The sequence below is a fragment of the Lepus europaeus genome, chromosome 21, assembly GCF_033115175.1.
Source record: "Lepus europaeus isolate LE1 chromosome 21, mLepTim1.pri, whole genome shotgun sequence".
Taxonomy (NCBI): domain Eukaryota; kingdom Metazoa; phylum Chordata; class Mammalia; order Lagomorpha; family Leporidae; genus Lepus; species Lepus europaeus.
Genome location: NC_084847.1, coordinates 51,310,219 through 51,334,283, shown reverse-complemented (window position 1 = coordinate 51,334,283; position 24,065 = coordinate 51,310,219). Strand labels below are relative to the sequence as shown.

General features: G+C 57.6%; 1 protein-coding gene across 1 annotated transcript; it reads right to left on the bottom strand.

Moving 5' to 3' along the window:
* Positions 1-15,881: 15,881 nt before the first annotated feature.
* Positions 15,882-16,541, bottom strand: CLDN3 (claudin 3). Its single transcript, XM_062180420.1, has one exon. It carries the CDS (start codon positions 16,539-16,541, stop codon positions 15,882-15,884), a length of 660 nt encoding a protein of 219 aa, XP_062036404.1.
* Between the last annotated feature and the right edge of the window lie 7,524 nt (positions 16,542-24,065).

Below are 24,065 nucleotides of genomic sequence, written 5' to 3'. Positions count from 1 at the left end.
CCCATGTGGGTTTCAGGGACCCAAGCACTTGATCTGTCTCCAGAGATCACTGCTCAGGGGTTCTTCTGTCTGCATGCGACAGGCGTGGTAGGAGAGGAGAAATAATGAGGAAAAGTGCAACCAACACACTAGGCGCATCTCAGGGAGGGTCTGAGACCGGAGGAGTTTGTTGGACGTGAGTATGGGTACCCTGCTTCTTCTCCCTGCCTCCCTTAATCTGGGAAACTGTGGGGAGATTTCTGGATGTGGAAGTACGGATAAATCCTCCCAGGATGGGGCTGGCGCTGTGACGCGGTGGGTTAAAACCCTGGCCTGAAGCACCGGCATCCCATGTGGGCACCGGTTCTAGTCCGGCTGTTCCTCTTCCCATCTAGCTCTCTGCTATGGCCTGGGAAAGCAGTAGAAGATGGCCCAAGTGCTTGGGCCCCTGCATCCATGTGGGAGACCCGGAAGAAGCTCCTGACTCCTGGCTTCGGATCGGCGCAGCCATCTGGGGAGTGAACCAGCGGATAGAAGACCTTTCTCTCTGTTTCTGCCTCTCTCTGTAACTCTTTCAAATAAATAAAATAAATCTTTCTTAAAAAAAATCCTCCCAGGATCTTATCAGCACAGTGTTATTGGACCTAATCTTCTCCCTGGGGAGGGAGCGGGGAACCCATCTCACAGCACAGGAGCCCAGGCCACTGGATAGGACCTGCAGGGGTTCCAAGCTTGCCATGTGGCCACATCCAGAGCGACACCGTAGTCACTGCTGACCGAGCACCCAGGGCTTAGGGGCAGCTTCCGCTGGTGGCCAGGCCGGTGGCCCCTCCAGCGCAGGGCACCTGTGCCACTCAGCGCCTCGGTCTGTCCCTGCTCGGCTTCCGTAGACAGGCCTGGTGCCACAGGCCCTGCCCTGGCTCCCAGCTGTGCCCTAATTCCCAGGCGCCAGCTCCAGAGAGGGAAAAACTGGGAGGCAGGTGTTTGGGTTTAATTTGAGGCGGGCTCTGAGGTCACTGGGGGCTGAGCACACCAGGTGGCCATGGCGGCCCCGTGTGGTCATTAGGGAAGCCGGCAGCACAGCTGAGTCCTGGGGTGTGTGTGGGGGAGCAGGTGCAAGGCCTGGGAGGAGCGTGTGTTCTGCTGGGGCTGGTGGCAAAGAGGTGGCTCAGGGGACAGCGGCGTTTCAAAGGTGCTTTGCAACAGCTGCCCCCTCCCCCGCCCCCCAGCCTAGCCCAGGACCCATAGGAGCCCCAGCGAGGTGTTTACCCAGAGCCCTGGGCCCTTAGGGCTGGCAAGCTGAAAAACCAGTTGGCTGGAGGTTTTCTTCTTGAACATTCCAGAGAAAGTGGTGGGTGGGGACCGGGAGGGAGGAGGTCGGGCTCCCAGCGTTGGGGAGTGGTCATCCCTGGGGCTCTTAGGCTCTTAGGCAGGGGGTCGCGCGGGTCTGGAGGTTGGGGGAGGGGGCTGTTGCTGCCTAGCCTCAGGCCCGAAGCCTCTGGAACCGCCCCCTCCCCCAGCCGCGGAGGTCCGGTCTGCGCTGCGTCCGGCGCCAGCCTCGCTGTCACGTGGGAGGGAGCCGTCCTCACTTCCCTGGCGTGTGGTCATCCGGCTCCACGCCCCGCTCCTGAGCTCCTCCCGGTACCGCCTCCGGCACCAGCACCAGCGCTCCGGGATTTCAGCGAAGGTGGAGGGTGGGGGGCGTGACCTGCGGCGGCGAAGGGGTTAAGGCCGGGAGGCGGCGGCTGTCCCACAACCGCACCTGGCCCAGTATCGGTCACGTGGCCGGGGTTTCACCTGCCCCGCTGAGCAGGGACAATCGTGCTGCCTGTTCCAGGGCCGGTCGCCTTGGCGACAGGCGTGCGCCTGGGGAGGTCACCGGGGCAAATTCCTGCCAGCCGCCTGGGTGGGGCCGGGGCGGGGGCTGCGCTGGGGGCCGCGGGGGCGTCCCTGCGACCCCTGGCAGTATCCTGTGCACCTGTCACCGCCCCGCCCCCAGGGAGCCCCTAGGAGACTCCCCCCTCCCTATTTGTCCTCTAGCGTGGCCGGTCTCCTCCGGGCTTGTGGACCGGAGCTGGTGAAGCTGCCAGTCCTATACATTACCAAACTGTAATCCCCGAGGGTCTGCCCGTGTACCCGCCCCGCCCGCCACCCCCCACTCGCTGGGCACTGGGAGAACATTCACATTCGCTGGTACTTCTGGACCCCCTAGGAAGTGGCAGGCGCCTGCCTTCTCTCTCCTAGCCGTGAACAAAAGAACAAATTAATGAAGTGCACAATCATGGATTGTGTGCAGTGTTTATGTTCCTCGGGGCAGGTTAGGGAGGCCCCCGGGGGGAGGGGGTGTCAGCAGGGGGCAGGGACTGTGCCTGTTCCCTTTCCTGCAGCTCTGGTGCCAGGACCATCTCCGGGGGCCTCTCTGCCACCTGCACACCCCCTGGCACCTGCTCTCCTCCCGGTCACACCCACAGAGCCCTGGCTCGGGAGCCTCCGGCAGGCTCTGCTAACAGCAAGGGCTGGCAACTGTTTTCCTATCTCTAGACACGCGAGGGGTGAGGCTGGTTCTTAAACAGGGCAGGGCTGGGCCACTGCCTTTTGGACTGGCTGGGGGTGGTGGAGGGAGGCTGTGTGTTTTGAAACGCAGCCACCTGCCTCCGCTGTTCTTGAGAAACCCCCAGCTGCAGCGCCCGGTCCCCACACTTGGGAGCTTTTGTTTACCGTGCACCTGCTAGGTGCAGGATGACCAGGGAGGCCAGAGTGAGCTCTGATCAACTCGCACACCTGACGGACCCCAGGGTCGGTGCACACAAGCAAACAAGCACCAGAAATCTCGGGGTGGGGCTTCCAGCCTGGCCGTGGGGCTGGGGAAGTGGACTCAGCAGAAGTGAATGATCGACAGGTCACGGTGCAGGAGGAATGTTCTAGAAGGGGAGACATCGTCCTTCTTTATGAACTTTAATTAATATTAATTAATTTTATTTGAAAGGCAGAGAGAGAGCGCGAGCGAGCCAGCAAGCTAGCTTCCATCAGTCCAAATTCCCAAAGCAGAAGCCAGGCGCTGGGAACTCCATCTAGGTCTCTCTTTCTCTGGGCTCTGGGTCCAGTGCTCTTTGCCCCTCTCTGTAGAAGGCGGAGTGGAAACGCCGATTCCTGTGTTTCCAAAGCCCCAGCCCCGAGGGGAAGAGGCAGTGTCTTGGCCAAGCATGGGAAGGGGCTCTGTCCCAGGCGGTGGCTTTGGACAGGGCCCCCCCGGGGGAAGAATAGCACACAGGGGGCTACTAGGCTGCTTGCAAAAACTGTCGGTCGCCCCACGCGCAGAGCCCAGTGCCAGCCGCAGGACCACGGTGTCACAGAGACAGGATGGTGCTGCTGCCTGGGCTGGATGCTGGGGCCCGCTCAGCAGGGTTGCAGCTAAACTTGTCTCCAGCTGCCTCAGTACGAACATGGTGTGAGGGCGAGACGCTGAGCCCTGTGACAGAAGAAAATGCCAGGGCCCATCTAAGTTTGTAGACTGCCACTCAGGAATGCCACAGGGCTCTGTGCACCTGCGGGTCCCCAACTGACTTCCTTTGTCAGTCATCCCTTAGACAAACATCCACCGTGCACCTGCTAATGCCAAGGGTGAATTTTGGAGGTAGGGATACAGTAGCCACCTGAGTCTATTTATCCAGGAGCACAGAAGACTCCAGTCCCTTCGAAACCCGGCTCGCCAGTGGAAAAGGAGCCAGGCCATAAACAGATACATATGTGAGTGCAAATTGCGATACACTCAGTGAGCAGGGTGCTGTGTGGGCAATAAGGGGGTTGGGAGATAATAAGTAGGGCCAATAAGGGGCCTCAGGTAAAGGGAAACTGAAAGATAGGAAGGGGGACATCAGGAACCGGGGAGAGCGTGTGCAAAGGCCCTGGGGTGCAGGAGACCTCATTTTGCTAGAGGAACAAGGAGGAAAACAGAGGATGCTGGGACAGAGAAAGCCATGGAGAAAGGGGTGAATGAGCAGGTGCCTGTTGGGGATTTGTTCTTTCTCTCGGGAGAGACAGCGATGTGGGAGAGCGAGACGGGAGAGGGAGACTGCACAGCACCCAGGGCTGGGCCAGGCCACAGCCAAGAGCCTGGAACTCCATCTGGGTCTCCCACATGGGTGGCAGGGGACCCAAGGACTTGAGCCATCCCCTGCTGCCTCCCAGGGTGCTGGACGGGAGGCAGAGGCGGGGCCTGATCCCAGCCTCTCTGATTTGGGCTGCAGCATGAGCTGTGGCTGCCCCACTCCTGGCGCTCTGTGCCATGTGACTCCACACTCGGTCTGTTAACCCACTCGGTCCTCATCGTGGCTTTGAGAGGGACACCGTGACCCAGGATCCCTCTGACGTGAGAGAATCCAGCCCCAGAGGCTAATTGTTGCAGGCCACACACCTTGGACATGACAGGGCCAGGATCCAGTCCCCAGCTGGCTGGGCGCCAGGGGCCACACTGTGAACCCCTCCTCTCCCTTCAGGCGACCAAGGAGGGGCCATGAGTGTTGCAGCTGTGGGAAGGGGCAGGGGCAGGCCGATGGAGGAGAGGGCCCAGGATGGAGCAGGTGGAGGGGGCGCTGGTTCCTGCCGGGGGGGGGGGAGGAAGTGGGGGACAGGGAGCAAGTTGTGACGTCCAAAGCTGCTGAGAAAGTGAACGAGCTCTGGAGAGAGAAGTCAAGCCCCCCTCCCACTCCCCCCAGGCACCCCCCCAGCCCCGACAACATGGCGGCTCCCCCCCCCCGGGGCCTTGCCGGGAGTGCTAGGAGCAGGGGCAGTGGTCTGGGGTAGGGAGGGAGTGGAATCGGATGAGACCATTCTTTTTCATTTCTTTTTTTAGAGATTTATTTATTTTATTTGAAAAGCAAGAGTTAGAGAGGTCTTCCATCCTCTATTTCACTCCCCAAATGGCTGAAACAGCCAGAACTGGGCCAGACCAGAGCCAGGAGCCAGGAGCCTCTTCTGGGTTTCTCGCGTGGATGCAGGGGCCCAAGCACTTGGGCCATCTTCTACTGCTTTCTCAGGGGCATTAGCAGGGAGCTGGAGCGGAAGTGGAGCAGCCGGGGCTGGGATGCCGGCCTCACATGCGGTGGCTTAACTTGCTGCGCCCCAGCGCCAACCCCTGGGCTCATTCTTTTGGGTTTCAGGTTGGTGATGGAATTCCAGGCGTCCACCTGTCAAGACGACATCCAGGGCAAGTCCAAGGTGTTTCTGAGGAATGTGGCAGCCCAGTCTCCCCAGATCTTCCCTTCTGGGCCCGCTCTAAATGGCCACGACTGGCTTCCGCTGGTCAGCAGTTACCCCTGGACCTGACAGTGTGGTCTGTTCCGTGTGTCCGTTGCTGCAGCCAGTGGACAGCTGGTAGGCGCGTGCGCAGTGTGAGTTTATCCACACCAGGGCATGCTGGCTCTCTGAGTACGCCCATATGCATTTTGATTGAAATGGCCATGTCGCCCTCATCAATATAGCTTTTTTTTTTTTTTTTTTTGACAGGTAGAGTGGACAGTGAGAGAGAGAGACAGAGAGAAAGGTTTTCCTTTGCCGTTGGTTCACCCTCCAATGGCCGCGCGGCCCGCGCGCTGCGGCAGGTGCATCGCGCTGATCCGATGGCAGGAGCCAGGTGCTTCTCCTGGTCTCCCATGGGGTGCAGGGCCCAAGCACTTGGGCCATCCTCCACTGCACTCTCGGGCCACAGCAGAGAGCTGGCCTGGAAGAGGGGCAACCGGGACAGGATCGGTGCCCCGACCGGGACTAGAACCTGGTGTGCCGGCTCCGCAAGGCGGAGGATTAGCCTGTTGAGCCACAGCGCCGGCCTAATGTATCCTTTTTAAATATTTTATTTATTTGTATGAGAGGCAGAGTTACAAAGGGAGGGAGGGAGAGACAGAGAGAAAGGTCTTCCATCCACTGGTTCACTCCCCAAATGGCCACAACGGCCAGGGCTGGGCCATGCCAAAGACAAGAACCAGGAGCTTCATCTGGGTCTCCCACATGAGTGCAGGGGCCTGAACACTTGGGCCATCTTCCCCTGCTTTCCCAGGCCATCGGCAGAGAGCTGGATCGGAAGAGGAGCAGCCAGGACTCAAACCAGTACCCATGTGGGATGCCGGTGCCGCAGAGTTCAAAGTGCAGCTCCTCTGTTGACTATCCTCGTGAACGTCACACAAATACCACACCTCTGCCTCCATTTTCCTATCTGTAAAATGGGGATGATGAGGACGATACCATGAGTCACTCAACCTTTGCACCCTGCAGTTGTAGGCTGTTCTTTTCACTCACGGTGGACACCATGAAAGTGCTAGCTGCCGCCGTCCACTCTGTCCTCTGCCCTCCCAGCGGAGGTCGTGTCGTTGGACGCCATGGCTACCTTTTCTCTGTGGCTGTGTCTCTCAGCTTCCGCGGTGGTAGCGCCTCCCCACTGATGGTGGCGTAGCATCCTTCACCAAATCTCCCAACTCTGTCATTCGTCTCTGAACACGCCCCTCTGGGCACCTGTCCTCAGAATCCAGCCGTGTCCGCCTCCTGCCATGCCATGGGAGATACCATAGGTCCTTATAGTTTGCCAATCTGGGCCAGCGCTGTGGTGTAGCAGGGAAAGCTGCCGCCTGCAGTGCTGGCATCCCATGTGAGTGCTGGTTCGAGCCCCAGCTGCTCCATGTCTCGTCCAGCTCCCTGCTGATGAGCCTGGGAAAGCAGCAGAAGATGGCCCAAGTCCTTGGGCCCCTGCACCCTCATGGGAGACCCAGATGAAACTCCTGGCTCCTGGCTTCAGCCTGGCCCAGCTCTGGCTGTTGTGGCCATTTGGGGAGTGAACCAGCAGATGGAAGACCTTTCTCTCTGTCTCTCCCTCTCACTGTCTGTAACTCTACCTCTCAAATAAATAAATAAAATCTTTAAAAATAAATAAATAAAACTGATTCCTCCTTCTTTGCCTATTTTGCTATTGAATTGTTATATTTGCTCTTATTGATTTGTAAGGACTTTTTTTTTTAAATGCTTATTTATTTTCATCTACTTGAAGACAGAGAGAGTGAGAGTGAAAGGCAGAGTGTGAGATTTTCCATCTACTGGTTCACTTCGCAGATGCCCGCAATAGCCAGGGCTGGGCCAGGTTGAAGCCAGGAGCCTGGAGCTCCATCCGGGTGACCGAGGCCCACGAACTTCCTGCTGCCTCCCCGGATGCTTGAGCAGGAAACTGGGTCAGAAATGGAGAAGCCGGGACTCGGCTCAGTACTGTCGTGTAGGGTGCCAGTGGCCCAGACAGCTGGACCTCGGTATCTACCCTTGGAAATCCAAAAAAAAAAAAAAAAAAAAAAGCTGTGTTAACATTAACCATTTTTCTGTGACCTCTGATGCAAATATTTTCTCTTGTAATCTTTAAACTCTCTTTATAGACATATATAAATAATACATATAAAATATATAAATATAAATATATATATTTGGTTTGACAGGCAGAGAGAGAGAGAGAGAGAGAGGGCACGCTACCATCCACTGAGTCACTTCCGGAATGCCCACACTGGCTGCAGGCACTCAACCCAGGCGGCCCTCGTGGGTGGCAGGGGGGCCCACGTGGGTGGCAGGGGGGCCCAGTCCCTGGAGCACCCCCACTCTGCACAGCAGGAAGCTGGAGTCAGGAGCTGGACTTGAACTCAGTCGTTCACTCCGTCCTGACGGAGGGGTGTGCGGGGTGCGGGGGGTGCCTGTGTCTCAATTGCTAGGCTAAAACCCCAGCCCCATGTGAGTGTTTTTATTGGGGTTAAAAAGAGCACACAGCCGCCTCACCGTCCTAACCGTGACCGCTGTACCCCCCGGGGGCTGGGGAGCGGCTGCCCAGGGTGTCCCCATCTCGCGCATTGACACCCACGCTGATGCGGCTGCAGCGCCCCCTCCCCCCCGCTGGTGCCAGGCCGCTTCCGGGTGCTGGGACTCCGACTGCCGCCACTGCTCTGGGCGCTGCGTGTGCCTCTTGCGGCTGCTCTGTCTCCCTTGACGTCCAGGCCTCAGGGTTCACCCACGCCGGAGCAGGTGTGGGTCTCCCGTGCAGAGGCCGCACCGGGTCTGTCCGGGCAGGCACTGCTGTGCCTTGCTGTTTTCCTGCCCTGCCTGTAGGAACACGCTGTGCAAATACCGGCTTTGGATTCTCCGCGTATACCCAGAAGCAGAAACGCTGACTTGTGGTGGTGCTAATTAGTTCAATTAAAAAACAAACAAACAAACAAACAAACAAGAGTCTCCTCCATGGGTGCAGGGGCCCAAGCACTTGGGCCATCCTCCGATGCTTTTCCAGGTGCACTAGCAGGGAGCTGGATCAGAAGTGGAGCAGCCGGGACTCGAACTGGCACCCGCATGGGGTACTGGTGCTGCAGGTGGCGGCTTTACCTGCTACACCACAGTGCTGGCTCCAAAACTTTAATTTTCACCAAGCCCAGTCTGCCTATGGCTTCTTTTATTGCCTGTGCTTTTAGTGTCACACCCAAGAAATCATCACTGAACCCTACGTTGTGAAACTTTGGCCCTGTGTTTTCTTCCAAAGGTTTTATAGTTTTAGATTTTATGTTTAGGTCTTTGATCTGTGGCTTTTAATTTATTTAATTTTAACTATTATTTATTTATTAAAAAATCAGAGTTAGAGAGAGGCAGAGGCAGAGAGAGACAGAGAGAGAGACAGAGAGAGAGAGAGAGGTCTTCCATCCGCTGGTTCACTCCCCAGTTGGCTGCAATGGCCGGAGCTGAGCCAATCTGAAGCCAGGAGCCAGGAGCTTCTTCTGGGTCTCCCACGCAGGTGCAGGGGCCCAAGGACTCGGGCCATCTTCCACTGCTGTCCCAGGCCATAGCAGAGAGCTGGATGGGAAGTGGAGCAGCCAGGATTCAAACCAGTGACCATATGGGATGCCGGCACTGCAGGTGGCAGCTTTACCCGCTATGCCACAGCGCCAGCCCCATCTTCCACTGCTTTCTCAGGTGCGTTAACAGGGAGCTGGGTCAGAAGTAGAGCAGCTGGGACTTGAACTGACACTCGGATGTGGGATGCCGGCATCTCAGCCAGTGGCTTACCCCACTGAGCCGGAACGCTGGCCCCGAGGGCTGGCCGTTGATAGATCAGTCAGGAGCTGAACTGCTACCTACGAAATTTTTTTTGCATGTGGATATCCAGTTTCTCAGCACTGTTTCTCAGAAAGATTGTGCTTATAACACCAAATGATCATAATATCCTTTTTGAAAATCATTTGAGTGCACTGTTGAATGTTTATCTCTGGGCAGCCTAGTCTGTCACGTTCATCTATTTATCTGTCTTCATGCTAGTGCCACAGATTCAGTGCCCATCAAAAGCTCCAAGAAATAGACATTTTCATCTTAAAATTCACATGGAATCACAAAGAACCCTCATAGGGAAAATAATTCTGGAAAAGAAAAACAAAATTGTAAGAATTCTACTCCCTGACTTGAAAACTTCCTGTAATCAAAACAGCGTGAGGGCTGGCACTATGGCACAGAGGGTAAAGCCGCTGCCTGAGGTGCCAGCGTCTCATATGGGCACTGGTTTGAGTCCCGGCTGTTCCACTTCCGATCCAGCTCCCCGTTAATGCACCTGGGAAAGCAGCGGAAGATGGCCCAAGTGCTTGGGTTCTTGCACCCACATGGGAGACCTGGAAGAAATTCCTGGCTCCTGGCTTCATCTCCAGCCATTGTGGCCATTTTGGGGAGTGAACCAGCAGCTGGAAGGCCTCTCTCTCTCTCTGTACCTCTCAAATAAATAAATAATTTTTTAAAAAGTCAATCTCAATTTAGGTAATGAGAATTAAAAGGGGGGGGGAGGGAGAGAGAGAGAGAGAGAGAGAGAGATCTTCCATCCATTGGTTCAGTCCCAAATGACTGTAACAGCCGGAACTGGTCTCAGGCCAGAGCCAGTAGCCCAGAGCTCCATCTGGGGCTCCCATGCGGGTGGCAGGGAAGCCACTACTTGAGCCATCACCTCTGGCTTCTCAGGGTGCACAGCGGCAGGAAGCTGGAATTGGAAGTGGAGCTGGGATGAGAACGCAGGCACTCTGATGTGGGATGTGGGCGTCTCACCCCCGCCTTAGAAAAACACTCTCCTGTAGTCTTCTAGTTCTTTCATGGTCTTTTTTTTTTTTTTTTTTTTGACTGTGCGGAATCCCAACATGAGCTGCCAATTCCCCCATGATGACCCGGGCTTGTCTGGAAGGGAGACGGCGGAGGGAAGAGGGGGAGGGGTGGTGCTGGGACTGCAGGCTGGGTTTCAAGGTCAGGTCTGGGGAAGGGGCTGGGAAGGGCTGTTTTCAACCTGCTCTCTTTCAGTTCCTGGAGGCTGAATTCCCCGCCCGGCCCTGTGGCCACACCCCTGCGTGTCGCCATTGCGCCCTACTGCTGGCTCTCGCCCAGGAGATGACCCAGCCTGGAAGGCTTTTCCCTCCTGCTGTCTGTGGCCAACGTGCTCCAGACCCGATCCTCCCCAGCCTTTCTAGATCTTGTGGGCTTTGAACTCTTCTGGAATCTATTTACAGCTCCTTGATGGCCCTTCAGACACAAATTGTGTCTTCTCCAAACTGGGTCACGGTCGTGACCTTTGCCCCGCCTAAGCGCTCCCTGGGGGGAGGGGGCCTCCTGGGGCTGGGGGTGGGTTCCGCATAGGGCAGCCACACAGTCAGGTTCAGGATTGCTCTGTGATGGATGGCTTGGCTTGGAAAGGGGCATGGTGGGGTTTGGGAGGGAGCCTGGGGCCAGGAGGCCCTCCCAAGGCTGTGACAGAAAGATGGTGGTGATGGGGCGGGGCACAGATCCAGAACCAATGGGAAAGCTGACAGGCAAGGGGCTGGCATTGACAGGAGGGGCAGGTTCTCAGCCTAGGCGGCGTCGCTGGGTGCGGCCCACCTGGCACAGTTCTTACAGGGTCAACCCTAGCAGGGGCTGGAGGCCTGGAGCACCTGCCGCTCTCCCTGGTCTTGGCCGAGGGCCGCCGGCAGGGGAGGGGGAAGCAGGACTGTCTGTTCTTCCAGGCCAGCCGCAGACCTTGAGGGAGCCAGAATAAACCCAGCGTTTGTTTGATAAAGCCTTTGGCTCTGGGTCTGCGCAGGAGGAAGAGAGAGAACAGGTGTGGCCAACCGGGCTGGCCCCAGCGGGAGGCGGGGTGAGCGGGAGCCTCAGGGCCTGGCAGGGGGCTCCAGGGGTACAGGGTGGGGGAGGGGGCGGTGCGGAGGGGGTTGGAAGAAAGCCAAGGAATTTTCTCAGTATCCAGCCTCCTCCCCAAGTTCCCCGGGGGTCCCGCCTGGCTGAATCCCCCAAAGCAGAATGCTAGGAGCTCCTCCTCTGTGCCCAGGCTCATGCCAGCTGCTCCCTGGACAGGCAGGCAGGCCGGCAGGCCTTCATTCCACAGACATTTCCAACGAGCCTCCCGGTGCCAGCCTGGGTGCTGCAGACGGAGGGCCAGGGACACGTTGTCCTTGACCTTGGGAGGTGACCTTCATGGGGGTGGGGAAGTGTGGGAGGTCAGCAACAGGAGGCGAAATGCATATTTTGGTATAAACAGGCATGGATTTCACCTTTTCTTAAAAAAAGAATTTTTTCAATTTATTTGAGAGGTAGAGTTACAGAGGGAAAGAGGGAGAGACAGAGAGAAAAGTTTTCTGTCTGCTGGCTCACTCCCCAAATGGCCTCAACAGCCAGAGCTGCACGGATCCAAAGCCAGGAGCCAGGAGCTTCCTCTGGGTCTCCCACGCAGGTGCAGGGGCCCAACGTCTGGGGCCATTTTCCACTGCTTTCCCAGGCCATAGCAGAGAGCTGGATTGGAAGGGGAGCAGCAGGGACTTGAACCAGCGCCCATATGGGATGCTGGGGCCAAAGGTGGAGGATTAACCTATAGCGCCATGGTGCCAGCATCCTCAACTTCTTTTTTTTCGTACCAATATAAACTTTTCATTTTATTTTCCACCATTTTTTTTTAGAAAATAAGCTCATGGCTTTAACCTGCTGCACCACAACACTTGCCTCAATAAACCCAGAGTTAAAAAAAGAAGTAAAGGGGCTGGTGCTGTGGCGCAGCGGGCTAACGCCTTGGCCTGAAGCACCGGCATCCCACATGGGCGCCGGTTCGAGTCCCAGCTGCTCCTCTTCCTATCCAGCTCGCTGCTGTGGCCTGAGATAGCAGTAGAAGATGGCCCAAGTCCTTGGGCCCCTGCACCTGCATGGGAGACCTGGAAGAAGCTCCTGGCTCAGTGCTGGCCATTGCGGCCAATTGAGGAGTGAACCAGCGGGTAGAAGACTTCTCTCTCTCTCTCTGCCTCCCCTCTCTCTGTGTAACTCTGACTTTCAAATAAATAAATAAATCTTTTAAAAAATTTATTAAAAAAGTATATATTTATTTTCATTTTTTTCGAAAGGCAGAGAGAGAGAGAGAGACAGCGAGATCGATCTTCCATCCATTGGTTCACTCCCCAAATGTCCAAAAACTGATGAGACTGGGCCAGGCTAAAGCCCCGCCGGGCCTGGGGACGCCATCCAGCTCTCCTGCGTGGGTGGCAGGGACCCAAGTACTGGAGTCCTCATGGCTGCCTCCCAGGGTGCAGGAGGCTGGATTGGAAGTGGAGGAGCCGGCACTCAGACCAGACACAGGTGTGGACATCGTAAGCTGTGTCCTGAGCGCTGTGCCAAATACCTAACCCTCTACACCTCGAACTTTGTAAAGTAGCCCTGTCTAGCGCCTCAGCTTGCTCTGCAAGCAGCCACCACCTCGGCTTCAAAGCCGGGCACAGACTGGCCGTGGCCAGGTGTAGGAGGGAGGAGGGGGCCTCGTACCCTAGGCGCATCCAGGCTTGGGGAGAGACTGGGCCACCCTGCCCAGACCCAGGCCTGGGTCTGTCTCCCTTCTCGGCCACCTCCTTCTGGCTTGAGGGCGCTGGGGGTGGGCCGGGCCGGGGTCTCAGTGTGGCTGGGAGGGGGCTCGTGGCCAGGCTGCCCTCCCGGAGCTGGGCTTAACTAAGGCATCCTATGCCTGCCAGGAAAAGTCTGTCGGCGGCCCCTCCGTTCTGACTCCGCCCCACCACACGTCACAACTACCCTGCCCGGGGAGCGCCCACCACCCAGATCCCACCTAAATCCCACCACGGGACAAGCCCAGAGACCCTTTCTCCTTCAGATTCATTCCCAGTCGCCACTGCTCCCCAAGCCCACTCCTGATCTAGGTCCCTCCTCTTCATCGAGGTCCCCTTGCCCCAGAGCCCTCCCCTCCCGAGCCTTCCTCCAGCTCTTCCCAAGACCCTCAATGATGGCCATCCCTCCCCCCCTCCCCAGCATGTTCTCCTTCCCTCTCCCTGCTTCCTGCCCTGAAGGCTGGTCCCCTTAAGAAAGCTGTGTGTGTGTGTGGGGGGGGCCTGGCACTGTGATAAAGCCGGTAAAGCCACTGCCTGCAGTGCCGGCATCCCATATGGGCGTCAGTTCGAGTCCCAGCTGCTCCACTTCCGATCTAGGTTTCTGCTGTGGCCTGGGAAAGCAGTGGAAGATGGCCCAGGTCTTTGGGCCCCTGCACCCATGTGGGAGACTGGAAGAAGCTCCTGGCTCCTGGCTTTGGATCGACGTAGCTCCGGCCATTGCGGCTATAGCGGATGGAAGACCTCTCTCTCTCTCTCTCTCTCTCTCTCTCTCTCTCTCTGCCTCTCCTTCTCTCTCTGTGTAACTCTGACTTTCAAACAAATAAATAAATCTTAAAAAAAAACCAAAAAAACAAAGCTGTTGGAACACCCCTCCCACCCCTCCCTTCCTGGGCTCTTACCCAGAGTGGCCTAACACTGGTCCACCAACTCTTCATGGACCCCACTTCCTCTTCCCTGCGGGTGTTCCTTAAGCGGGGAGTTCTTTGGGAACTCAGGCTTCTACCAAGAACCCGGTCTGCCACAGGGGCCCTTGGCTCCAGCTTGGCTGTGGCCGGGAGAGCGTGTGATACAATCGCTCAGGAGTCACGGCCAGTCCCGCCAACCCCCAGTCCCCCGGGGTGACCTTGGCTCACTGGCTTGGCCTGGGGGCTTCTTTCTGAGCACCACGGGGTCTACAGGCTCTGTCTGAGTTCACGCCTCGAGTTCACTGCCCTACCATGGCCTTGGCACCGAGGTCGCCTTGAAACACTTCTTTCGGTTTCGAGACCGACCTCACCCAGTCCCCTGGTTTTGGTTGCCAAGTGTGTGTTCAGAGGTGCCAGGTCTCGAACACAGGCCCTGCTACTTCCTGGATGCCTCCACCTGGAAGCCCCACAGGCTCCCCAGACTTCACACGCTCACAGTGGCACCCAGGGACGGGCATTTGGCCTAGCAGTTAAGGGTGCCCAGCCCATGTCGGCTCATGTTGTTGGGTCCCTGCTACGCAGGTGGGAGACCTGGGTGGAGTTCCAGGCTCCTGGCTTTGGTCTCAGCTCAGTCCTGGTCATTGCTGGCATTTGGGGAGTGAGCCAGTGGATGGAAGCTTTTTGTATTTGTCTCTCTGCATCTTAAATTTTTTGGGGGGCCAGCACTGTGGTGTAGCCGGTAAAGCCTCTGCCTGCAGTGCCAGCATCCCATGCGGGTGCCGGTTCGAGTCTGGCCTGCTCTACTTCTGATCCAGCTCTCTGCTGTGGCCTGGGAAAGCAGTGGAAGATGGCCCAGGTCCTTAGGCCCCTGCACCCACGTGGGAGACCTGGAAGAAGCTCCTGGCTCCTGGCTTCAGATGGGCGCAGCTCCAGCCGTTGCGGCCATTTGGGGAGTGAACCAGCAGATGGAAGACCTCTCTCTCTCTGCCTCTGCCTCTCTGTAACTCTGCTTTTCAAATAAATTTTTTTTTAAAACAACAACAACAACAACAACAAACCAAACAAAATGGAACCCATCACCTTCCCCCAGAAACCTGGGCTCCTATATGGTCAAGGGCCCTACTATGCAATGAATGAACTCAGAAGAAAAGTTGGGGGTACTCCAAGGTCTCCCGTCTCCCCTACTCTGCATCTCCCCTGGCTCTCAGACTCTGCCCAGCCCCACCAGCTGCCCCTGCCTCCTAGCCACCACCCTCTAAGCCTTGATGTCTTAGATGGTTTCTTTACAGGCCTTCCGGGGAGAGCCTTGGAGAAACCACACGCGTCCCTTCCCTCTGCCCAGTCCTGGGCCTCAGGACCACCCCTCCCACGCGCAATCCCTCCAGCCGTGGGGAATCCCAGCATTGCTAAGCAAGTAGCCTCCTCTGGGCCTGGGCCAAGCCCCTTTGAGCGGTAGATTCTGAGGCCTTGCACCCACCTTACCTCTCTTGGGGGTGCCCCAGGAAGATGGGGTCCCACTCTCTTCCCTGTGGCCTACACCCACCCCCCCCCAGCCGGAAGCACCCAGGCCAGTCTCTCCCGATGACGGAGTCTCTGTTTTGCTCACTGCCTAACTGCCCAGGGCGCAGGCTCCATTTTCCTCCCTGCTGACCCTCGGTAAGTCCCTGCTAAACTCTATCCAGCCGGACAGCGGAGGAGGAATCCAGCCAAAGGGGACCCCGGGGGGGGGGGGGGGCGCTCAGAACAAGGAGGCGCCAGCCACTGCAAAACGAAAAGGCTTTTATTGAAAAATATCCTGTTGCCGGGCCCTGCCCAACCCGGCATTTGGGGCCGGGGAGGGGCCCGACTGGGCGGGCGAGGGGCGGCGGCCGCCTGAGCCCCTCTGCGCGAGCCAAGCGGCGCATTGTTCCTGCGGGGTGGTCCCTGGATCCCGCAGTCCGGTGCGCCCCGGCCCGCAGAGCGGCGAAGAGCTGGCGAAGGGGGCGCGGGGCCAGCCTGGTCTCGGGCGCGGGACCATCCGCGGGACCGGCGGGCGCTCCAGCTGGCGGCGGCGGCGGCGGCGGCGGCGGCGGGGCGGGGGTCTTTCCGCGCCTAGCGCTCAGACGTAGTCCTTGCGGTCGTAGGCGGTGCCCGCGGTCGTGCCGGGCCCGGCGGAGCGCGGCGCCGAGTAGGCGATCTTGGTGGGCGCGTACTTGTCGCGCGGCGGGCAGGAGCAGCAGAGCAGCGCGCCCCCCAGCAGCTGCAGCGCCGAGGCGGCCCAGCCCACGTACAGGCCGGCGCCCATCTCGCGCTTCTGCGCCTCGGGCACCAGCGGGTTGTAGAAGTCCTGGATGATGGTGTTGGCCGACCAGGACACCGGCACGAGGGTGAGCAGCGCGGCCAGCAGGAAGAGCACGCCCGCCACGATGGTGATCTTGGCCTTGGCCGTTTCGTCCTGCACGCAGTTGGTGCACTGGGCGCCCACGAGCGCCACGAAGAGCCCGAAGGCGGCCAGCAGGATGGCCACGACGATGAGCGCGCGGGCCGCCTGCAGGTCCTGCGGCAGCGCCAGCAGCGAGTCGTACACCTTGCATTGCATCTGCCCGGTGCTCTGGACCACACAGTTCATCCACAGCCCCTCCCAGATGATCTGCGCCGTGATGATGCTGCTGCCGATGAAGGCGGACACGCGCCACATGGGCAGCGCGCAGCACACGATGGAGCCCAGCCAGCCCAGCACGGCCAGCGACGTGCCGGTGATCTCCAGGCCCATGGACATGGCTGCTGCTCGGAGGCCGGTTCCGCCGGCGCCGGGTGCAGGGAGGCGAGGGGCCGGGGCCGCTGGGCCTGGCGGGGAGCGGCGGCGGCGGCGGCGGCGCGCGGGCCGGAGGACGGACGCACGGACGGACGGGCGCGGGGACGGCGGCGGAGGCTAACGGCGCGACTCCGCTCTCTCGCGCCGCTGCTGCGTTTGCACCTGCTTCTGGTTCGGCGGGCCGGGGCCGGGCGACTTAGCTCCGCGCGCCAGCGCTCCGGCGGGGGCGGGCGGGGCGGGGCGGGGCCGGGCCTGGGGACAGTGACGTGGCCCCCTCCCACCTCCACCGTGCGCCCTTAGGAGGACGGACCTGGCCGTCGTGCGCCCGGGTCCCGGGTGCTGCGGGCGGGAGGGACCTGCCCTTCCCACTCCGACTCCGCGTCCCCCGGAACTTCAGCGACGCTAGGTGCAAATCGCAAACTGCCGCCTCCAACCCCACCATCCTCAAGGCATTTCGGCGCCTCGGGCGCGGGCGGGCTGGGGAGTGGAGCGCGGCCCACTACCCCAGACGGTTGGGCCTGGGAGCACCCAGAGAGGGCGTGGCCGCCGCTGTGGGGCGGAGCGGGCTGGGTGGCCGCCCGCGGAGCTACACCTGCTCCGGGCGCATCTTGTGCTCGCCCGGCCTCATCCAGGCATCGGGGTTTTCCAGCCCCGGAGGAGCTGGGCTCGGAGGCCAAGGACCGGCTGTAGGGGTTTCCAGATCTCCCGGGGTCCAGGAGAGAGCCTGCATTCCTCCCCAGCCCCCCTGCAGTTCCCGACGCTGGCAGTGAGCCTGGATGCCTTAGCTCAAGTGCTCCACGCTCCCAGAAGCCCCTGCTGCTCCCTCCCCCTCCAGGGTCCCCCCACCTCTCACAGAGCCCTGTCCTCTCTCTCTCTCTCTCTCTGGGCCCCTGGTCAGGGCCGGGGTCCACCCCAGTGCAGGGGGTGGTGGAACAGGTTTGCTCTAGCAAAAATGGAAAGTTGGAAATGTTTTCCACGAAGTCCTGGCTCCCACACCAGGGCACTCCCTGGGAGGTTCCGCCTGGTCTGCTCCCCACCCCTCATCCTGTCCTCCCTTCCCGGGAGGCTTGGAGCTCCTGGCCCCAGCGCTCCAGCCTCTGTTCCCAGCGAAGCGCTTCCCTTGCTCACCCTGTTTAAAATCCCAACTCTGTTACCTGCACACTTTACCTTTTCCCACTTTATCATCTCCCTGGTTGTTTAACACGGCCAGACATGCTCTGTACAGTTCCTATTTTATTTTTAAATCACTTATTCAAAAATTTTATTTTCATTTTATTTGAAAGCGAGCGAGCGGGCAACCTTGGAGCTCCGTCTCCGAGCTGAGTCTCCCACGTGGGTGGCAGGGACCCAAGCACCTGCCAGGGTGCTCCTGAGCAGGAGGCAGAGGAGCTGAGACAAACTCAGCCACTTTTAAAAGATGATGATTATTATTTTGAAAGGCAGAAGCAGAGAGAGAGAGAGAGAGAGAGAGAGAGGTCTTCCATCCGCTGGTTCACTACCCAAATGGCAGCAACGGCTGGAGCTGCGCTGATCCGAAGCCAGGAGCCAGGAGCCTTTTCCAGATCTCCCACGTGGGTGCAGGGGCCCAAGGACTTGGGCCATCTTCCGCTGCTTTTCCCAGGCCATCAGCCGGGAGCTGGATTGGAAGTGGAGCAGCCGGGACTCGAACCAGCAACCATATGGGATGCTGGCTCTGCAGGCGGCAGCTTTACCCACTAAGGTGCAGCAAAGGCCCCTATCACTTTTTTTTTTTATGTGTTATTTTTCTATTATCATCTTATCTGAAAGGCAGAGAGACAGAGCTCTTCCATCTGTCCGGCAAAGACTGGGATCTGGCTGAGGCTGGGAGCCTGGAACTCCAGGGCAGGGACCCAAGTACTCGGGCAAAAACCTGTCTCCAGGTCCACAGGGGAAGCCAGAATGCCCCCAAATGGGCAAGGATTTGGCCAACTTTACCCACTGGCGCTGAGTGCTCTGGGGATAGTGGATTGACAGGGATTGATGTTCCTTTCGCATTTTTCTCCAGCCTGGTCGCTCCTACTGGCCTTGTTGACTGCCTGGGGGGCTTTGCAATCCTCTAGCAAGACGGCACTGAGCTAGGCATGCAGCCTGCACCCTCTCCCAAAGCCTTGCAAAGCCTGGGGAGATAGAAGAGGAAGGCAAACAGGGCCAGAGGCCCATGGCAACCAGGGTCCTACCTCGTGCAGGGACAAAGGTCTTGGGCTGGGTCTGCTGGGCAGGGCTGGGAGTGCTGGGCCAGAGGGCTCAGCTGGTGCTGGGTGGGGGCTGCCCTGGAGGAAGTTTGTGTAGGCCAGATCTCTCTGGAGGTTGACTCTGGGCCAGAGAAGGGTGGTGACTGCAGGGGTGCGTGTGTGTGTGTGTGTACGTGTGGCTGGACACAGCACAAGGGATGGGGATGGGGTGGGGGTGGGACTCCTCTGGGCTTCAGTGGCCCTGAGCTCTGACTTCTGGGAGGCTGGGGCAAGTCACGTGGCCTCTCCTGACTCAGTTTACCCTCCTGTGAAATGAGGAAAAGGATGGCGAGGTGACTCACCTCATGGGACAGCAGTGGCGACAAGGACAGCGTCAGAGGCCGGAGCCCTGTGTGGACTTGGGCGGCTCTGGACAGGTCCGAGTCCGAGCCTGGCTCCGCCCTCCCGGGTCCTGCCTGAGACCCTGAGCAAGTCCCTTTCCCGCCCCCAGCCTCAGTTTCCCCACCTGTGAGATGGAGGTTGCTGTGTGGCCAGCAGGAGGCAGTGGCTTGGTTCCAAGCCTTAGGGAAGTGTTCTTGCTGGGCTGGGCTGCCGCAGGTGAAGCAAACAGGACCCAGGGCCAAACTTCAGGAACTCTGCAAACAACACTTTGGCTCCCAGCAAACAGGGCCCCAGTCAGCTTCTTATAACCCGGTGATAAATAGAATAAACAATTCCATCAAAAAACGGGCACAGGGACTGACCAGCATGACGGGGTAGCGCCTCACCTCAGTTAGAGCGGCTTTTATGAATGGCAAAAAAAAAAAAAAAAAAATGGAAGATCATGGCCGGTGTGGCAATGCAATGGGTTAAGCCACTGCTTCTGACACCTGACTCCCACGTCGGAGTGCTGGTTCGAGTCCCGGCTGCTCCACTTCTGATCCAGCCCCCTGCTAATGCACCTGGGAAGGCAGCGGAAGATGGCCCAAGTGCTTGGGCCCCTGAACCCTTATGGGAGACCTGGATGGAGTTCCCAGCTCCTGGCTTTTGTCTGGTGCAGCCCTGGCTATTTGGGCCATTAGGGGAGTGAACCAGCAGATGGAAGATCGTTCTCTCTCTCTCTCTCTCTCCCTCTTTCTGTAACTCTGCCTTCCAAACAAATAAATACATCTTTAAAAAAGTAACAAGGAGATTTTCAACAGTATAAGCCATTCGGGAAATGTACATAAAAGCCATCAAGTGCTACCACCTCACTTGCCACTAGGCTTGCTCCGTCAAAACCGCCCACCCAGCAGGATGCGGGCTCAATGGGTTCCCAGGGTCTGCTCAGGGGAATGGGCAGTGGGCACAGATTCTCCTGAAAACAGTTCCGGTGCTTCCTCCAGAAGTTAAACGCGGAGTTAGCCGTGTGGCTCAGCAGGTGTCGATGCTAGGGGAAGGAAGAATGAGTGATCGCGCCAAACAGCTTTCTGCATAATAGCTAAACAGTGGAGACACCCACGTGCCCGTCACCTGGTCAATGGATGAGTGCAGGCTACCCGTGCAATGGCATAGTATTCAGCCGTGAAGAGGAAGAAAGGACTGACGTGTGCTACAACACGGGCCAACTTTGAAAAGCGAGAGAAGCCACTCTCAAGGGATGCCACGTGCGTGCATCCATTTACCAAGAACTCTCAGAATGGAAAAACCTACAGAACAAGGGCTGAGGGGCGGGCATTGTAGCACAATGGGTTACGCTGCTACCTGTGACGCCGGCATCCCATATCAGATCACCAGTTCGAGTTCCGGCTGCTCCACTTCCAATCCAGCTTCCTGCTAATGTGCCTGGGAAGGCAACATATGGTGGCCCGAGTCACTGAGCCCCTGCCACCCCCATGTGGGAGAACCAGATGGAGCTCCTGCCTCCCGGCTTCAGCCTGGCCCAGCCCTGGCTCTTGTATCTGGAGAGTAAAGCAATGGGTGGAAGATTCTGTCTCTCTCTCTCTCTCTCTTCTCTCTTCTCTCTCTCTCTCCCCACTTCTTCCCTCCCTGTTTCCTTCTCTAACATTTTGCCTTTGAAACAAATGAATAAATAAATGTTTCAAAAACCCATAGACACACAAAGTAAGTCAGTGGTTTCTAGGGGCTGGAGGGAAGCAGGGGTGGGGCGTGTCCAGCCTGCAGGCCGCATAAGGCCCATGAAACCTTGCGGTCTGGCCAGCCAAGGCAACCACAGGTGGGACTTGAAATTCAATAAATTTATAGTAGGGTAATTTTTTTTAAAAAGATTTATTTTATTCATTTGAAAGGCAGAGTTAGAGAAAAGAAGAGAGAGACAGAGACAGAGAGACCTCCTGTCCACTGGTTCCCTCCCCAAATGGCTGCAACAGCTGGGGCTGGGCCAGTCCGGAGCCAGGAGCCTGGAGCTCCATCTGAGGCTCCCAGGCAGGTGCAGGGGCCCAAGCACTTGGGCCACTTTCTGTTGCTTTCTCAGGCCATAGTAGAGAGCTGGATGGGAAATGGAGCAGCTGGGACTCAAACTGGTGCCCATATGGGACGCTGGCGTCACAGGTGACAGCATAACTTGCTAAGCCACAAGGCCCTCCCCTAGCAGGCTAATTTTTAAGTTGATGATTTTGTATGGCTTGAGATGATAAATATGCAAATAGGGGCCAGCACCATGGCACAGTAGGTTAAGCCTCTGCCTGTGGAACCGGCATCCCATACAGGTGCCAGTTCTAGTCCTGGCTGCTCCACTTCTGATCCAGCTCCCTGCTGTGGCCTGGGAAAGCAGTAGAAGATGGTCAAGTCCTTGGGCCCCTGCACTTGCGTGGGAGACCTGGAAGAAGCTCCTGGCTCCTGGCTTTGGATTGGCGCAGCTCCGGCTGTTGCAGCCATCTGGGGAGTGAACCAGCAGATGGAAGACCTCTCTGTCTCTCCCTCTCTCTATCTGTAACTCTGCCTCTCAAGTAAACAAACAAAATGTTTAAAAAAATATCCAAATGGCCCTTGGCGGAAAAAATAAAGCTTCCCCAGCCCTGCTTAGACCGTAACCACTCATGGGTTTTTGGTACAATGAAAATATTCTACAATGGACCGGGCTGTTTACATAACACAGTGTACCTAGAATATTCTGCTATTGGTTGTGCCTGTGTGCCCAGGGTTATTACGTGCGGCTCTGCTGAAGACCATTGAATGGCACAATCTGAACTGGTGGGCTGGACGGTATGTCAATGATCATAGATAAAAACCACTGTGCTGTGACACCTGCAGCGTGTGTGCCCAAGAGAGTGGAAGGAAGGTGCCTTTGCCTGGGAAGTGCTATGGGAGGGGGAGGGAGGCATGCATCCATGCACACACCCTTGAACTTCCTGTCCCAAACCTGCAGCATGACCCCAGGTGGGACAGCGGCTCTGGGAAGGGACGAACCCTTGCAGGAGGGGCGGGAAGTGGCGTTCTGTGGCTGGGACAGGGTCAGGAGACGGATTTGGCTGCTGGACGGGACGAGGTGTGTTTGGGTAGAACCATGGGCAGGCATGAGATTCTATGGGACGAAGAGGAACTGAGGGACTAGCAGCCCAGCTAGGACATTAGCCAGAACCCCTGGAAGCGGTTCCCCAGGGCGCCGTGGCCTGCATCCACCTGCCTGTGGCTTTAGCATCCTCCTGCCACCGGCCTCACTACTAGCGTTGTGATGCTGCGTCTCTAGGGTCGCAAGAGGCAAGAAATGCGTGCAGAGTACAGGAAGGGAGCAGCTCAGAGTCTGAAGATGGCAGCCCAGGCAGAGGCCAGTGAGCAGCACACATTCATTTTAAGAGGCAGAGTTACAGAGAGAGGCAGAGACAGAGAGACAGAGAGAGAGAGAGAGAGAGAGAGATCTTCCATCCGCTGGTTCACTCCCCAGATGGCCACAAAGGCTGGAGCTGCACCAATCCGAAGCCAGGAGCTTCTTCCGGGTCTCCCACACAGCTGCAGGGGCCCAAGGACTTGAGCCATCTTCTACTGCTTTCCCAGGCCACAGCAGAGAGCTGGATCAGAAGTGGAGCAGCCGGGACTCGAACCGGCGCCCATATGGGATGCCGGCACTGCAGGCTGTGGCATCAACTGCCGCACCACAGCGCTGGCCCCTTGATTTCTTCTTGATTCCTGAAGTCTATTGTCACGGAATATAGGATTCTGGGGTCTTTCACCACTTGGGCAACACTGTGCCACTTCCTTCTGGCTTCTGTGGTTTCAAAAGAGAGAGTTGCTGTCCCATTAGAGGGAGGGTGTTGTTTTTCTCTGGATACATTTAAATGTTGATTCTTCCCTCAGTTTTCATATAAGCTTATGACAGACTGGCTGGCGCCATGGCTCACTAGGCTAATCCTCCACCTGCAGCACCGGTACCCCAGGTTCTAGTCCCGGTTGGGGCGCTGGGTTCTAGCTTTGGTTGCTCCTCTTCCAGTCCAGCTCTCTGCTGTGGCCCGGGAGTGCAGTGGAGGATGGCCCAAGTGCTTGGGCCCTGCACCCACATGGGAGGTCAGGAAGAAGCACCCGGCTCCTGGCTTTGGATCAGCACAGCTCCGGCCATAGCAGCCATTTGGGAAGTGAACCAATGGAAGGAAGACCTTTCTCTCTGTTTCTCTCCTCACTGTCTAACTCTGCCTGTCAAAAAAAATTAAAAAAAAAAAAAGTTTATGACAGAGCTTTAAAAAATTATAATTTATCTTAAAGGGAGAGAGAGAGAGAGAGAGAGAGAGAGAGAGAGAGAGAGAAAGGTCTCTATCCACAGGTTCATTCCACAAATGTCAGCTGTGGTCATGGCTGGGCCAAGCTGGATCAGGAGCCTGATACTCACTGTGTGTCTCCCGCGTGGGTGGCAGGGACCTGGGTGCCTGAGCGTTCACCTGCTGCGCCTGGGGAGCTGGCGTTGAAGGCAGAGTGGAGACCCGAGCCTCGGCACTCTGGCACAGACACAGGCGTCCCTGTGGCGTCTCCTCACTGCACCCAACACCCACCCTTAATGGTGCCGGATCTCGTGTGTACCTCCTGGGGTGTATCCCGTCTGAAGTTCACTCAGCTTTTTGATTCTGTGAATTTGGGGGTTTTCTACCGTTTATTTCTCCCAGCACTTTCCAGCCTTGCCTTTTTTTTTTTTTTTTTTTTCTTCCTCTTCCTGCATTCTGAGGACACCAAAGTTGGATCTTTCATTTTGGTCTCATAGCTCATTTATTTTTTTTTTCTTTCAGTCTGTTTTCTCCTTGTTGTTGACATTGGCTAATGCCTTCTGTTCCATCTTCCAGCCTGTGGATTCTTTTCCCGTCCCCTCTACTCT

Bases quoted from the DNA above. Each gene is read 5' to 3' on its own strand.
- CLDN3 (XM_062180420.1), bottom strand. From the start codon at position 16,541: ATGTCCATGGGCCTGGAGATCACCGGCACGTCGCTGGCCGTGCTGGGC.